We start from the raw sequence: 16,101 nt of genomic DNA, 5'->3' as shown, positions 1-16,101 counted from the left end.
CAAGGCCTACTTGGAGTTTACATGGAATATGTCATCGCACCTGGGATTGCTAAGGAATATGGCATCGCTCCTAGGGCTACCAGGGAATATGCCTTCCGTACTGCCCTAATAAGTCTCAGACTTCTTAGTTCTTGTTAGATAACCCATTATCCATAAGCATCCTCATCGGGACCCCAAACTTATGGACTATGTGTTGCCTTAAGAAGTTTACAACATTCTCTACACAGATTCTCCTCAACGGTATGGCCTCCATCCATTTTGTGAAATAATCTGTGGCCATAATGATGAAAAAATACCCTCTAGAAGGCGGATGTATCTTGCCTACCAGGTCTATCACCTAGGTATGGAAAGGCCATGGTGTGATAATGGGGTGGAGGTCATTCGCTGGCCGTTGTATCCGCTGGCCATGTAGACAGTGCAGAGGCTTCCCTATGTAGGACTTCCTATATAGCATTCTGTCTTGCAAGTAAAACCTTTTGGCCTTGGTTAGAAGTTTTCTTTGCAGCACAAGGTCAATTGGTGTAATACCATTTTGGATATAGTCAATCTACATGTCTCGCTAGTCCTCATTGCCCAGCACAAGGCATTCATTCTTATCTACCTCTGGTATACATTTCTCGTAGTCATTCTATACCTTGGTCGAGTCTGCCTTCATTTTTGGCCAATAGTACCCCAACCTTTGCAACCTCTGATATAGTGTTCTCATTACATCTTTGCAATAAGCTTTGTGGGTTTCATTCAAGACCATTACTACTTCCTTCGGTCCTAGGCACCTCGCCCTTACTCCATCTATCATTTTGATACATAACACCCCATTCACCAGTTGAAACTTCAAAATAATCTTGCTATCCTGCATCACCACCGTCGGATTACTTATTTTTGTATTATGTTATATCTCCAATCATCTTCTTTGGCGTTGTCCTTTGTCTCATTCCAGTGCCCAAATCTCTCTGTTGATGGCTCAGACTGCATCTAAGTCGTTATGGTAATTGGGTTGTCACTCGGTTGTGTCTTATATCCCAGGGTGGCTAGTGCATCGACATACCTATTTTTGGCCCTGTTTTGGTGCTCGTAGGTTACTACTAGGTCTCTGATCAACTTTTGGATCAATGTTTTGTATGGAAGGATTGTTAGCTCCTTTATCGTCATGCTACCTCCAATTTTTCCAATCACTAGTTTAGAGTCCCATACTACTTTCACCTTCTTTGCACCAGAATCCCTTATTACTGTTAGACCTAGTACCAGTGCCTCATATTCCGTGATGTTGTGTGAATAGGGGAATTGTAGTTTGAATGAGTATGCTGAAGTGTCTCCGGTAGGTGAAGTCAATGTGGCTCTGGATCTTGCGGAGGAGTTGGTACTACTACCATCAAACGTTAGGATCCATTCTGCATCTACTACTATAATAAGAGGGAGTTCTCCGGGTATCTCTTCAGAGATGGGAAAATCATCACTAGTGGGGAAGGCAGCTAGGAGATCTGTGACTACTTGGCATCTAATTTTCCCTAGGTTGGGTGTACTTGATCCTATATTCTCTTAACTACATCATCCACTTCACTAGTCTTCCAGAGAGTGGGGGTCTGCTAATGAAGTATTTGATTGGATCACTTCTTAAGATCAGTTTCACCTTATGGCCTAGGATGTAGTGTATGAATTTTTGTACAGCAAAAACTAGTTCCAAACACTATTGTTTCATGTGTTAATAATTCTTCTCTATCGGTTTTAGTGTTCTACTAGTGCAATAGACCAGACACTCGACTCCCTCATCATTCTCCTAGGCTAATAGACATCCTATGGCTTCTGAGTTGGATGCTATATATAACCTAAAATATCGGCCATTCTCCGAAGGGGACATGGTTGGGGCTTTATCCAGTGTCTTCTTCAATTAGTCAAAAGCTTGCTGATGCTATGTCAACCATTTATACTCTGTAGACTTTTGGTTAACTTAAGAAGGGTATTTCTATATGTGCTAGACCAGGGATGAACCTTTTAAGGTAAGAGACTTTCCCTAAGAATGTTTTTAATTGTGACTCAGTGCTTGGGGTGGCAAGTCCAAGATTGTTTTCACTTTATTCTCATCTAGATGAATCTCGGTATGGTCAACTCAATACCCCAAGAATTTTCCTAACTTTACTCCAAATGCGCACTTAAGTGGGTTAAGTCTTAAGTTGAAGGCCCAACTTCTTGTAAATACTTTTCTCAACACCTCAAAGTGATCCTCACTTTTCTTTGCCTTTACTATGATATCATCCACATAGCACTCTATCTCTTTATGCATCATATCATGGAAGACGCTTACCATCACCCTTTGGTATGCGGCTCCAACACTCTTCAAACCAAAGGGCATCATTTTGTAGTAAAAGTTCCCAATTGATGTTTTGAAGACTGTTTGGGGTGCATCTATAGGGTCCATGCATATATATCTGATTGTATCCATTGTATGCATCTAGGAAGGTAAACAACTAGTTCCCGGTCATGGCATCAATAAGGATTTTCATGTTTGGTAGTGGGAATTTAGCCTTGGTAAAGGCTCTGTTTAGGTCTCTGAAGTCGACACAACACCTAGGGTAGGGGTGGGAAGAAGTCAATGCACTAGTCCTTTACTGATAGTCATAAGCTAAAGTGCTAGGATTTGGGTACTAACCTTAGTTGACCATTTTTCTTCTTGATTGGAATAACATTGGCTAACCATTGTGGGTGAGAAATTGGCTTTATGAAACCCACTTTTAGGAGTCGCTCAACTTCCTATTTGATTTTCAGAACTATTTCTGGTTTGAACACTCTATGTGGTTGTTTCATAAGCTTGAACTTAGGATCAATGCAGAGTGAGTGCTTGACTAATGCTATGTCCAATCTGGGCATTTGGTCGTACGACCAGGCGAAGACATTTTGGAATTCTATTGATATGAGAAAAAAAGATAGTTTAGTTGTGTTAGACATGTATTTTAGTTTTGTGATTGGAGAGAAGAAAGTTTTTATACCTCTTAAGAGATCTAACAACTTATTTCTTTCTTCATGCTCTAATTTGAACGACACATACAATGATCTTTTCTCTACTACTTCAATGGCCATGTTAATTTCTTCTAGAGCTTCTTCCATAGCGCCATTGGAGTCTTGCATGTGACTAGGGGGCACGTGGAGTTCATCATAATATTCCACTGTATCTTAGGTTGTTCTTGTTACTGACGTAGTTTAGTATTTTTCTCACTACTAATTGAGTATTTTAAGTACATTATTTTGTACCTTCAAGGCTATTAAGTTTTGTTTTGTCTAGTCAAATTTCTCTTGCGATGAGACCATCACAATGTTCTTACACAAAGACTTCATGGTAGTGTAATAATTCTGATTGAGACAAGATTTAGAATATGTATGCTTGTCTTTTCTTATTTCGAAGTCATGTAAATTACAATGATCAACTAATTTTTTTTTGAAATTTATACTATGCAATAATAAAATAAATCATACCTCCGGGATGGCCTTCTTTGTGGCCAGTGTGTCAACATCCTTATACTCATTTATAAACATATAGTACCTTTCCCCATTTTCATCAATCACCCATACACACCTAGATTGTTTCTTCCTTTTCAAGACCATTAGAGGCTCATTCACCGGGTTCAGTAGTTGGGCGCTTTCTACCTTGGTCACTCTGGTTTCCCCTTCCTCAGCAAGCTCTATGTGTAAAATATTTTGTCCTGGAGGTGGATCTTTGTTCTGCCGAGTTGAACGCAATGGGATCCTGAGAGTGCAGCACTTGTGCTTGGCTTTTATGCATTGATGGTAGGTGGATGGGACCAGCACCAAGCCATGTATCAAGGGTCGCCCCAATAGGGCATGGCATGTTGTTCTTCCAGAAATTACTTGAAACTCTTAGTTGATGCAAAATGGTCCAACAGTCGCTGGCAACTCAATCAACCCTTTTGTGACAAATGCATTCCCATTAAAGTTCATGACCTCCATGGGTAGCCCTCTAACAGTCTCTTTTTGTATGTTCAAAAGCTTCAAGGTGTGGAGGGAGATCAAATTCACGAAACTTCCTTGGTCAACCAATGAGCACCGCATCCCATACCTCCCTTTCTTGGTCGTGATGTACAGAGGCTGATTGTGATGGAGGTCTATGGCTAACATGTCATCTGGGGTGAACTCTACATGGGACCTGTCCATGTGATGGGGTTTGAGAGGCCTCTTGAAGGCCTCTTCTAGTGCCTTGATGGCAAGTCATCGTGTTGTGTCACTAGCCCCCTTCTTATTGAGGAACTACTACAAATCTGGGCTCTACTTGGACCGTTGAATCAACATGTCAGCGCGGTTGCCTCCCAACGTTCCCACTACATTTATACTACCCCCTTGGGGATGTACAGGGAGGGGGTCGGTCGCAACTTGAGTCATCTTTCTCTTAACAAAACCATCTAATTTCACCTTCTATACAAAAAGGGCGAAATAGTCCATTAGATCATGGTTTGGTAACTGATGGAAGTTGCACCACCTCCCTCTATGCCTTTCTTTCTCGGGGTCAACTCTAGGTGGTGGTGGTGGCAGGTTGATCACACGATCCTCCACTGCTTGTTCATGGTCATAATAACTTCACTCTTACTACAAGCGAAAGGGGGAGGGTATGGTGGTAGAGGGCCATTCCATCGATTCTGATTGCTACCGCGATAATAAGGCCTTTGGTTAGACCCCCTGGTGTTCCGAGGTCTAAGGTTGACGGCATATGCTTCGTTTCTCACATAATGCGATGCTGTTGAAACTGGTTGAGATGCGGTGCTTGTGACAGTACGTGTTGTTCCATCTTTGTACTTCCATTATAGGATGAAGGTCTCAACTTCAATGCTCTCGATCCCTATTTTGTAGGCTGGGTGCATCCCTTGCACACAATGTTCCACGAAACTCTTCTCTGTTGCATGCTCATCAAAGACTAAATGTGTCAGCTTCTAGAACTGCATGACATAAGTTAGAAGGTCTTCTCCAGCATGTTGTTTTGTATTGTGTAGGTCTGCCATCGGCAACCTTTGTTTGAGGGTGAACCACTTTGTTATGTATTATGGAGTACGAGTGTGGATTGGGCTTTGTTGTGGCTCTCGTCCATTAAGTCCTAAACATACTCTTTTATCTCAGTGCGGCTGATGGGTATCTCTATCATCATGTTGTCTCGTGGGACCACATAGGGCTATTCAATGGCAGAGAAATAGGTTTTCTGCGTTGTGTCTGGTACAGGTGCAAGGTTGGTTTTGGGAGGATGCTCAGTTGTTCCAGGATTCAAGTTTCCAGGGTGGTTAGCAGGGGCAGATGCAAAGGGGCCGGCAGGCATGAATGGGGAATATTTGGTTGTCATTGTCTTTTGCAAAAGTAGCTGTAGGGTGTTCCTCATCTCGACCTGCATCTTCTCCAATTGGTCAAAGCGGGTCTCAAAGTCATACACATTATTGGCCAAGATCTAGATGTCGCCCTTTCGGTGGAGTCCTGACCAATCTGGTCTCCGACCTTTGGGATGGTGATCTCATGGTCGTTGGGTTGTTCATTAAAGACAGGGGAAAGGTTAATCCTATAGGTGGCCATCCTTTGTGATCAAGGAATAAACTAGAGATTCTAATGTGAGTGATGTGGCAACGCTAAGTGTGGTGGTTTCCTTGAAGGACAAAGGATGGCTGGAAACAAGGATAGACTAAGAACTTCTATCAACAAAGTTGTGTCCGTTATGATTCATGTCTCCATTTATAAGGAGAGATCCTGAGGTCCTAAAAGAAGGAGCCAAAAGAATTTAATTCCCATTTGGAAAAGGAATCTTTGATTCAGTGTCAGTTGTTAGGGGGATACTTGCTAAGGGTTTGCCACTTGTCTTATGAGATCTCCCCAAGACATTTCGTCTGAGGATTCTCATAATACACATGTGCTACATCCTTTTGCGGGTCTCCTATACTAGCATGGCATGGTTGATGTCAGTGCTAGTCTGACATGTCCTTCTTAATCTTATTGGGTGTCCTTTCATGAGCAATACTAGCTGATCATTGTACTTTGTTCATCACCAATTTGTGATGGCTCTGAGCTTATCGCAGGCTTGCGATGACTTTAAGCTCATTGCAGGTCCATTGTGACCTCAAATTTGTCGTAAGTATGTTGTGGCTTTGAGCTTATTGCGGGTTTGTTATGGCTTTGAGCTCATCGTAGGTCTGTGTTGGTTTTGAGCTCATCGTAAATCTGCGACAGCTTTGATCTCATTGCATGTTTGTACCGAGTTGTGAACTCGTTACGGGTGTCTCTATAGCATGGATTGAGTGCCTTCATTGCCATTGCGGTCGTGGTGAACATGTACCTACAATATCAATTTCTGAAAATTGAGGGTATATTTAAATCTTTTACCCTTATTGCTATTTAATTTTTCTTTGATGGAGCTACACAACGGGGGTACCCTTCCCCACTACCCATAACTCCCAAACCCTTGGTTGTATAGCAACCTTATCATTCTACAATCAATTTGATTCTCGGGTGGCCGTCCGGTATTTGGAATTGATTAGTTGTACCAAAATGTGCCATTAGAAGCCAGACATGAGTGAGAAGCTCTCCTCCCCGTCCGAGCTGCATAGCATGGTATGTCCAAGAACATTGACTAGCGGCATAACAGAGAATCTCCACCCACATAGTGCTCACAAATTTCCATTTCTCTGCTTCTAGAAATGATAAACATTTAGAAAGGATAACTGCATCAAATAATACGGACTTGCTTCTCTCTCCTTTCACTTCAATTGGCGAAACTTCAGTGTTCACATTAAGCAACATTTTGCAAGCTTGGCTTTCATTTTTTATTGATCGTCTGTAGCTGAAAAATTCCTTAGCTTCCTCGCAAGTGTCCCGGAACCTGATCAACCCTATTCCGTTAGGCAACATGAAGGGACGCATGACAAGAAGATACAGCATATAGTCAGATACAAACTTGCACATTTGACGCTGGGAATTGCTATTTCCTGATTGTTCTTCTTCGTAATAGCAGAGATCTGTACAAATGTGCCAGACAAGAATGGTTCGGTCAAATTCTACACCAAGACTCCAGTGGATCTTCTTGAATTTATCCTTCATTTCATCTGGTATACAAGACTGAACTAGTGGCATGCAGAAATGTTTGAAATCTCTATAATCAGTTGTACCCTTTTCCGATTTGTTCTTGAGCTGATGAAGGATGGAATCTTTGAGTTCACCAGGGACATTAACGAATGACGTATAATGGTAATTCTCCAAGGCTTTACAGAAGCGAAACAGATAACGGATTCCAGGAAGTATAGTTGGCTTTCGTTGGAGGGAATAGCACAATAGATCGTATTGTGCCATTGAATAGGACCACCTTTTGTTGATTATGGGAGAGAGTAGAAGAGGGACTCGACGGATAAAAGTTGGTACTCGAATCTTGTGCTTGGTTACCCAAACTATTGCCCAGTCTGAGGAGATTAGTACAATAACTGCATAGAACTCCAGACAAATCGCTGCAGCCAGAAGCAGGTAAGTTATCACCACATCGGCGTTAGAATAGCGATGCTTGTCGGCGGCCAAGAAAACCAGGGATGTAGAAACGGTGAAAGAAAGGGTGATAAGGCGAAGAAGACAGCCCAGGGGAGTGTATAGAACAGGAGCCTTGGTATAGAGCACATCAAATACGAATCCTAGTTCAGCCTCGATGATTCTGAAAGCATTTTCTGAAGATGCCTTCTGAATAATGGATCTGCTCTTTTTCCCATTCTGAAAACTAAGGATCAGATCCGCGAAAAGGGGCTCAAACATCTTGAATAAGTAATGGGCTACTGGTAAAATGTCCGAATCAGGGAGCCTTCCATCTATCAGTGTAGGAATGTCAATATCAGTGACATTGATGCTATCCACTCTCTGAGATTCTCCGCCCAACTCTTCCATCCTCACATGGAATCCTTCTGCTTTCTTACAATCAAAATCTTCCATGAATTTGTCATAATTAGGGCCCGGATCGGGAGGACCGAGCACAGAGTTTCTAAAGTGGTCTTTGCTTGCAGATCTGAGAATCCATACTCTCTCCCCATACTTGAGAATTCCAACGACGAACATTGGAATGGTTAGAATCGAAATCAGGCTACCATTCCAGGACTTGAGGAAAATATACCCTGCCACTCCGACTTGGATGCTTAATCCAAGCAAGTGCCTTAACCACAACTCGTTATCTTCTATGGAATATGCAGTGATGGTATCGGGACCGCCGAGATGCAACAAAAGAAATGGTGCCCAAAATGAGCTGAGCTCGATCTTTGGGTCTAAAGGATGAAATTTACCATAACTTTCAAGGAAATCTTGTTCGTTTCTGGAAAGGATGCCGAGAGAAACAGTAGCTACCCAGTCTGCTGACAAATAGGCAAGCCAGAGAATGATTTTAACTAGGTCTCTGGTAATATACTTTCTGCGGTTACCTAAGAAAATGAGAATGATTTGCAATGAGAGGCTGACTACAACCGTTAGTCGGAGCTCCCAATAGTTCCACAATCTCATCAAGCTGGCAGGAATTAACTCCATAATCCACCTCTTCTCTGTGAAGACCAGTGCAGAACTTGTACACTCGCTCAAAAGTTAGCTCCTCGAATCTACACATAGCATTTGACAAATCTGAAGTCTAAAAAGCTAGAAAGATGTTCTTTGTGTGGATCAATTCTTCAATATGAAATTGTTTGATTTTACTACTTTACCCCTTTGATAGCTTTGAATTCATCAGTTCACACCATTTAATACATTATCATCCAAGAAATTGTTAAACAATAAATAAAATTAAAAGAATTAAAATATTATAAATTGTAAAAAGTAAAAATTAAATATACATAATAAAAACTTTAAATAATATTGAAAATACTTATAAATTCCATAAAGCAATGGAAAAAATTTACTAATCAGACAAATAAAATATTTAATAACCAATATAAATCAATTTTATAAAAATTTAAAATTAATTATTAAAAAAATAATATTGAAAATATTGATAAATTACATAAAGCATTGGAAAAATATTTAATGGTTTGCAAAAGCATATCTTAGAAAGTAATGAAATATTTAATAACTAATAAAAAATATTTAATAATATGGTTAAAATTTATAAAAAACTAAAAGTAATTATTAATTATTAAAAAATAAAATAGTGTTGAAAATACTAGTAAATTCCATAGAGAAATTGAAAATTATTTGATAATTAGAAAAATAATATCTTAAAAAACAATAAAATATTTAATAATTCATATAAATAAACTTATAAAAATTAAAAATTAAAATAATATTGAAATTACTAATAAATTCAATAAAGCAATGAAAATTTATTTAGTTATTACGAAAATAATATCTTAAAGTTCCACATAGCTAAGCTCCACATGCACAAATGATTGGAAAATGCTTAACAACCATTTGTCCTTACATATTAACAAATTTGTTCACGCACATAATCAGAATAGTACACTAAAAATAAGTAAGTAGTTCTAGTAAATAGTTGAAGTATACAACTAAGATCAATTTCTTGTGAAGTTTCCTCTCACGATGAAATCATGAACTATGCATAAACTTGCCCATGAGATGTCCCTCCATGGTCGTGTTATCTTGTCTCTACTTCCTTTACATCTTCATTAGGTAGTTTCATATTGGGCTAATTGTAGTTATTGAAAAGGTTATCAACTATTGCTTCCTTTCTCAAATTCTTATGGATGATGAAGCATGCAATGACTATGTCCCTATGAACAAGAAATTTGAAAGGTGCCATCCTTTTAAGAATTGCAAACTGAGCTTTCAAAACTCCAATATGTTCTCTCATAGTTTTACATGTGCCTCGTAGAGTTGTTCTTCTTTAGTCCTAGCATGGGCCGATCATAAGTTTTCTACCCAATATCTCATATTTTGATAAGGTGTCATAAAGTGTTTTATTTATCAAAAAGAATAGAAATTTGCTAGACAGAATAAACATGTATTGAACTTCATTCTTACCAACGAGTGGAAATCGGAAGTTGTTGTCAAAGTTGTACGCAACCTTTGTTAGATTGTATATGCCCTTACCTCCAATCAAACTGATGTACATAAATATTTATTTATAAATGAATAAAGTACATTGTTTTTTAAATTCATATTGGTATGGTTTCTGTGTATTACTCCTTAAACTGGACATTTAAGAGACTCTTGTTAGTTTATAATATTCTCAACCATTTGATAGACTTAAGGTGTGCTACCAAACACTTGCAGCAGCTTGTCTCAACTACTAGGGTTAGACCCCAAGCACAACTAATGGGTTCTTGCGAGAAGCATTCAACCAGATCAATATGCCCAGGTATTTGACCCTTGATTATGGTACTGCACTAGGTGTTAGACTGAGTTGTCTTCGATATGCCAACTAGTGATATCCATCAAGGGTCAAATACCTAGGCATGTTGACGTAGTTTGAAATCACCTAAGTGGATAGTCATAGTGATAGGATTGGCCCCTTCATTGGACAAAGTGAATATTAGGATATACACTCTCTCTAATGGAAACTTAAACTACCGGTAATGGATTTCATCTATGTTTGAAATCTGGTTTTGCAAAATATATGTATACATTATATTGCTATTTAATGCAAAATTCTTACAAAAGGTTATAATCCCGGGATCCACCCTGGCAGAGAGTGTGATATTGAACCTTGCAACCAGGAGACATGTCCTTCTCTATCAGGTAGTGTTCTGATGATTATGGGCTGAGAGGTTAAGCATAAGAGACCATTACAGGGCTGATTATCTAATTGGATTTATCTCACATAAGTCCATTACCATAGGGTCTTCATAAGGTGGCTGATTCCAATGAACATTTTGGTGTAAATGTTGGGCCCAAACTAAGCCCATGTTGATTGGCTTAGGGGTTTATTGCCCTAAGTAGTGCATTCGGTCTAATCTCTTTTAGAGGTGGAGTTAAACCCTCAGGGACTTGTGTGAGACCTTTGTGGGGTGCCACACCATACAATATCAGGCATAAAGTGGCTATGCAACATTTAGGGATGTGAGCCTTTAACACAAATGGGCCTAAAGCCAATTACATGTTAGACAGTGTATGCCCTTAGCTTCAATAAGAATGATGTATATTATGACATTTAAATGAATAAAGTACATATTTGATTCATGTTATTATGGTATGTTTATGTGTAATACCCTTAAACTGGACACATATAAGACTCGTGTTAGTTTAGAATCTTCACAGTCGTTGGATAGATCTAAGGAGATTTATCCTACCAAGGCTGACACTGATGTATTGCCAAGTTGGTTGGGGCTTGTCTCAACTACTAGGGTGAGACCTGAGGTACATGCAATGTGGGTTTTTTTGAAACCTTGAATCGGACCAGAATTCCAGTATTGCCTTGGACCTTGGAGATAGATGGGCAAAACTGGAATGTTACACCTGACCCCTAGACTCGATTATGATACTGCACTAGGTGTTGAATTGGGTTGTCTTTGATATTCTAAATAGTGAGATCATTAGAGGGGGTCAAAACTTGGGTATGTTGGAACAGTTTGAGAATTCATCTAAGTGGGTGATCATAGTGACAGGATCAGCCCCTTTGTCAGACAAAGTGAATGATTGGGGATGCACTCTCTCTAATCAAAACCAAAACTGTTAGTAGTCGATTTCAACCGTTGAAATTTGTGTTTTGCAAAATATATTTATATAGACATATACGTGTGTGTGTGTGTGTGTGTGTATTCAAATTGTTTGCAAAAGTTTTTAATTCCCATGATCCATTTGAGTAGAGAGTGCAGCACTATTCTTTACAGCCGAGGGAGAGGTCCTCTCTTGTCGGGAAGTATTTGATCATTATGGGTTGAGAAGTTAAGTGTAAGACCATTGAGGGTAATACCTAATGAGCTAATCTTGGATCTGCCCACAGTCCTTGGGTTTTTATAAGGTGACTTGACCCAAGGACCATTTAGTGTAAATGTTGGGCCCATTAAGAGCCCATGGTGATGGTCTTAGGGGTTCACTGTCTCCTATAGTGAATTCGGCCAGGCCTTTTAACAAAGGCTAGGCTGAACCCATGTGGCTGATGTGTAGATCAATGTTTGGGTCCCATGCCATATAAGGATATCAACTAGGCAGCAGTTTGGAGGATAAGTGAGCACACGGACTTAATGGACTTAAAGCCCAATTCGAACTGGCTTAATAAGATTAATTAAAGAGGGGCAGTTCTGGGATTTAGATCAGCAAATAGGGTAAGGGGTTGTCCCTATCCACTTGGAGAGTCTAGATCCAAATAGAGATTTAGATCAGGAAACTCCTAATCAGATTAGGAGGGCTGATCTTTATCTACAGATAAGATAAGGAATCATCCTTATCTCTTAAAGAGAGTCCAGATCCAAATACAAGATTTGGATTAGGAAACTCCTAAAGTGATTAGGAGAACCTCTCTTTAAGGCTATAAATAGAGGAGAAGGGTGAACCCCAATTAATCCCTCAGTATCCATCAGACTTACTAATTCAAGAGGGAAGACAACATATATTTGGACTGAGGCCATCTTCTACTCTTCCCTTCTCCTACTATTGCCGCCATTGCCAATTCGTTCTCCACCTATAGGAGTGATCAAGAAGAGTTCTTGATATCATCTTTTGGTAGAAAATGTGATATGAAGTCGTGCTCACTCGCCCTCCATCAGATTCTTGGTGAAAAATCAGGTTATTGTTGAAGAGCCATCCTACTGATTCTACTCCATCTTATGCTGTGTCATCTTTAGTGGGAGTAGTTTTTGTTATTCTCCTTGGGCATGAACACCTTTGTTGGGGGTTACTACTACTCTGTATCAGGTGTATCCCTTTCCTACCTTTTGGTTTCAAATCTGGTCTAGTTTAGGTTCAAAATTGATCATTGAAAGTGCAATTTTCTAAAACAGGGAATGTAATTCCCACATGGGAGAGAAATTTTTGAAATTTCGCCCAACCTACCTATAGGGTTCAGCCATCCATATGATGGATCTCTCATCCCTTCATTACTAATATGATTAGTTAACATGTCGATTTGGGTCAAAACTGTGCATAGTTCTAGGTATGGAGCACCTATCCTCTTAAGAGGATAATATTTATCCCTTAAAAGAGTCCAAATTCAAACCAAATTTGGACAATTTTCTAATTAGAATAGGATAGTGCTTCATATAAGGGGATTAAGAGGAAGAGGGCAAAAAGAACTTATTCTCTTCACTCTCTTGCTCTCTCCTCTTCCCTCCTCTTCCCTAGAAACTCTAATTCAATCTAGTCTTTTTAACAACTAAGTTTTATCAGTTTTTCCTCTAAGTTTTACAAGAAAAAAGTTGGATAAATCAAGCTCACACATCTCATTTGATCCAAGCAAATTGAATAGCAGTTTTGTTGAAAATAGAGTTGAGGAATTGGTTTCTCTCGTACACTACACCATTTTCATTTGGATGCCAGTTTTGGGATCGTTATTGGGCATGAACTTCCACCCTGGGAGTTGCAATTTATGGTCTTTGTATCAGGTATAACTTACTCTCAATTTGATTTCAAATCTTGTCTAATTCAATGCAAAATCGATCCAGAAAATTTAGTTTTTAAAATCACTAGGAAATTGGTTCCTAGAATGGGTTAAAAAAATTTGAAATTCACCCAGCCATCTAGCATGGTTTAACCATCCATATGATGGATCCTAATCCTTCCAACAATGGTATTAGAGCACAAGGTTCATATCTTGAACTGAATCAATCAGATTTGAAAGAAAGATTAAATTAGTACGAACTAGCCTAGTTGATTTGACATAGTAAGCATAATCTCTAAGAATGCAATTTTCAAAATGGGGCCAATGATTCGAAAATTAATCTTTATATTTTATGATATTATTTAGAATTATTCTATGCTGAAGTCTTGAATTCATAGGTTTGGTGGTGGCAACATTTTTATGTGCACCATGCTACTATTTTATTATTTGGTCTATAATTATTTTTTCTTTTATTTTTTAGAAAAATGTATTAGGCTCTTTTTTTATGTAAGCATTAGAAATTAGGGGTTTTCTAATTTATTTACATAAAAAAACATTCTAGAGATCACAGACAGAGAAGGAGATTGATGGGGAGATAGCAATTTGATGGCTTCTTGCATTTGTTCAAAGTAAATTCGGATCATCATACTATCAGACCTTGTTATTTAATTTGATTAATTGTTATTTATTTGCTAATATGATTGTGAATTTTCAAATCATAATCTATGTAGATTGATGCATGTTTTGGGTACCAAATCCTAGGCCGATTTGACCTAGTTTTGGTCAAACTAACATAAGTCAAACCTATGGTTGGGGACTAATAATAGCCCCTTGGATCATTAATTAAGTGATCAAATTTGGAACTAGGCCAAGGGTTTGATGGCCCATTGCATTGAACAATTTGGATTATTCTTGTAAAGTCTAATTAGAACTAGATTAAAATAAGACAAGCCCATTTTAGTATACATAGCTATATGGGCCAAATTACTTTTTACAGTTGGGCTCATATACTAAGGTAAATATTATTAAATAATTAAGTCCATTAGTGGGCTGACCATGTATTAATCTAAATGGATTTGAGTTTTATAAGATGTAATTTGATTTTGACAAATTGTGTATGTAATGTGTTATGTGAATGTGATTCGTACATGGGCCATAAGTGCTTGGCCCATGAAAAAGTTATGTGGCTTTCCACACCCATTATGGCTGAATGCACATCAATGCCATGATGTCCATGGATCATTAAATGATCTCCTTTTAATGGGTCATTCTCTTATTTTCTCTCCAAAGAGGAACCCCATGGCAAACCTAGCCCATTTGGGGGCCATTCAAATCTAACTTTATGTAAGTTAGTGGAAGACACTATGGTAAGACCTAAATCTGACTTAGGAACTAATATATTTGTTCCCTCATGGATAATATAAGTGCTACGAGATAGGGAATATCATGAGACGATATCTCTAAAGGCCTTCTATCATTAACCTAAAAATGAGTTGAATTGGTGGGCGGAGATGCACTACAAAATTAGGCTATCTGTTTCATTGAGATAGCTAGTGGAATTGCTTAATTAGGGGAGAAACATATCTTAAAATAGAAGACTCTCTCATAGTACCTTGGGGTCAAAGGGAAAGCTCATAAGATGGGTGGATTTGTAATTGTTCACAAAAAGTGATGGGGTTATGCAGCTGAAACAATTGGCCCTATGCACCTTTGGTGATTTTCCACATTTTTAAAGACATAAATAATGTCTCAATTCATAAGATAGAGGAAAATCTCATAAATGATATGTTATAAAACATGAAATAATAATTACATCTTGGACTAATTACTCGTGCAATTTGTTAGAAATGGTATACAAATCATTCACTAAACTATTAGACAACAACAAATTCAAGTGACCTAATTACGCGAATTAGATATGCAACCTTAACCCAATGCTCTCATCCAAGAAATTAGACCAAATTGCCCTAGTACTAGAACGCCCCCCTGATAAAGCCTCTAAGGCAATAAGAAGAAAATATCATGAATGGGAAGAGAATAACTCTCTTGTTTGGTGTTACATTAATGCCTTACTAAACAATTTTATACAGAGAAAATTCGATAAAATAAATGTTTGCAAAGATATTCTTAACTTATCATGAAGATGATAGGTTTTATAAACAAACTAGAGGCTTTTGGCTCCCAACTAGATGATGACACCAATACTAATGCCTTTGCCCATATCCTTTAATCAGTTTATCATGAACTACAATATAAACAAGTTAACAACTAGCTTGCAAGAGCTTGGTAATATGTTGCAAGGAGCTGAAGAACTAATTAAAGAGGATAAGCCAATAGACATGCTTATTAAATGAGACAAATCTGGCAAGAAGAATTGAAAGGCTAAGAAGAGGTCTCAGGGGATGAATGTCAAGCAAAAGAAATAGAAGAAAGACAAATCATCATATGAATGTCACTTTTGCAAGGAGACCGAGCACTAGAAGAGGAATTGCTCTCAATATCTAGAATCCCTCAACAAGAAGAAAGAAGGCAATTTTGAAACCTAGGTCATAAAGACCAATATGCTAATAATTTTTACCTTATAGTGTATTGACATTAGAGATTCTACTCATGCATTTAAC

General features: G+C 38.5%; 1 protein-coding gene across 1 annotated transcript; it reads right to left on the bottom strand.

Moving 5' to 3' along the window:
- Positions 1 to 6,322: 6,322 nt before the first annotated feature.
- Positions 6,323 to 8,648, bottom strand: LOC104596790 (uncharacterized). Its single transcript, XM_010258079.3, has one exon. The coding sequence runs from the start codon at positions 8,521 to 8,523 to the stop codon at positions 6,457 to 6,459; it is 2,067 nt and encodes a 688-aa protein (XP_010256381.1). The 5' UTR covers positions 8,524 to 8,648; the 3' UTR covers positions 6,323 to 6,456.
- Between the last annotated feature and the right edge of the window lie 7,453 nt (positions 8,649 to 16,101).

This window comes from Nelumbo nucifera, chromosome 5 (assembly GCF_055504915.1).
Source record: "Nelumbo nucifera cultivar China Antique chromosome 5, China Antique-T2T, whole genome shotgun sequence".
Taxonomy (NCBI): Eukaryota; Viridiplantae; Streptophyta; class Magnoliopsida; order Proteales; family Nelumbonaceae; genus Nelumbo; species Nelumbo nucifera.
The sequence above is the reverse complement of the archived record's forward strand: the minus strand, read 5'-3'. Positions and strand labels throughout refer to the sequence as shown.

What these genes read in the sequence shown, in the direction of transcription:
- LOC104596790 (XM_010258079.3), bottom strand. Translation starts at nt 8,523, where the DNA reads ATGGAGTTAATTCCTGCCAGCTTGATGAGATTGTGGAACTATTGGGAG.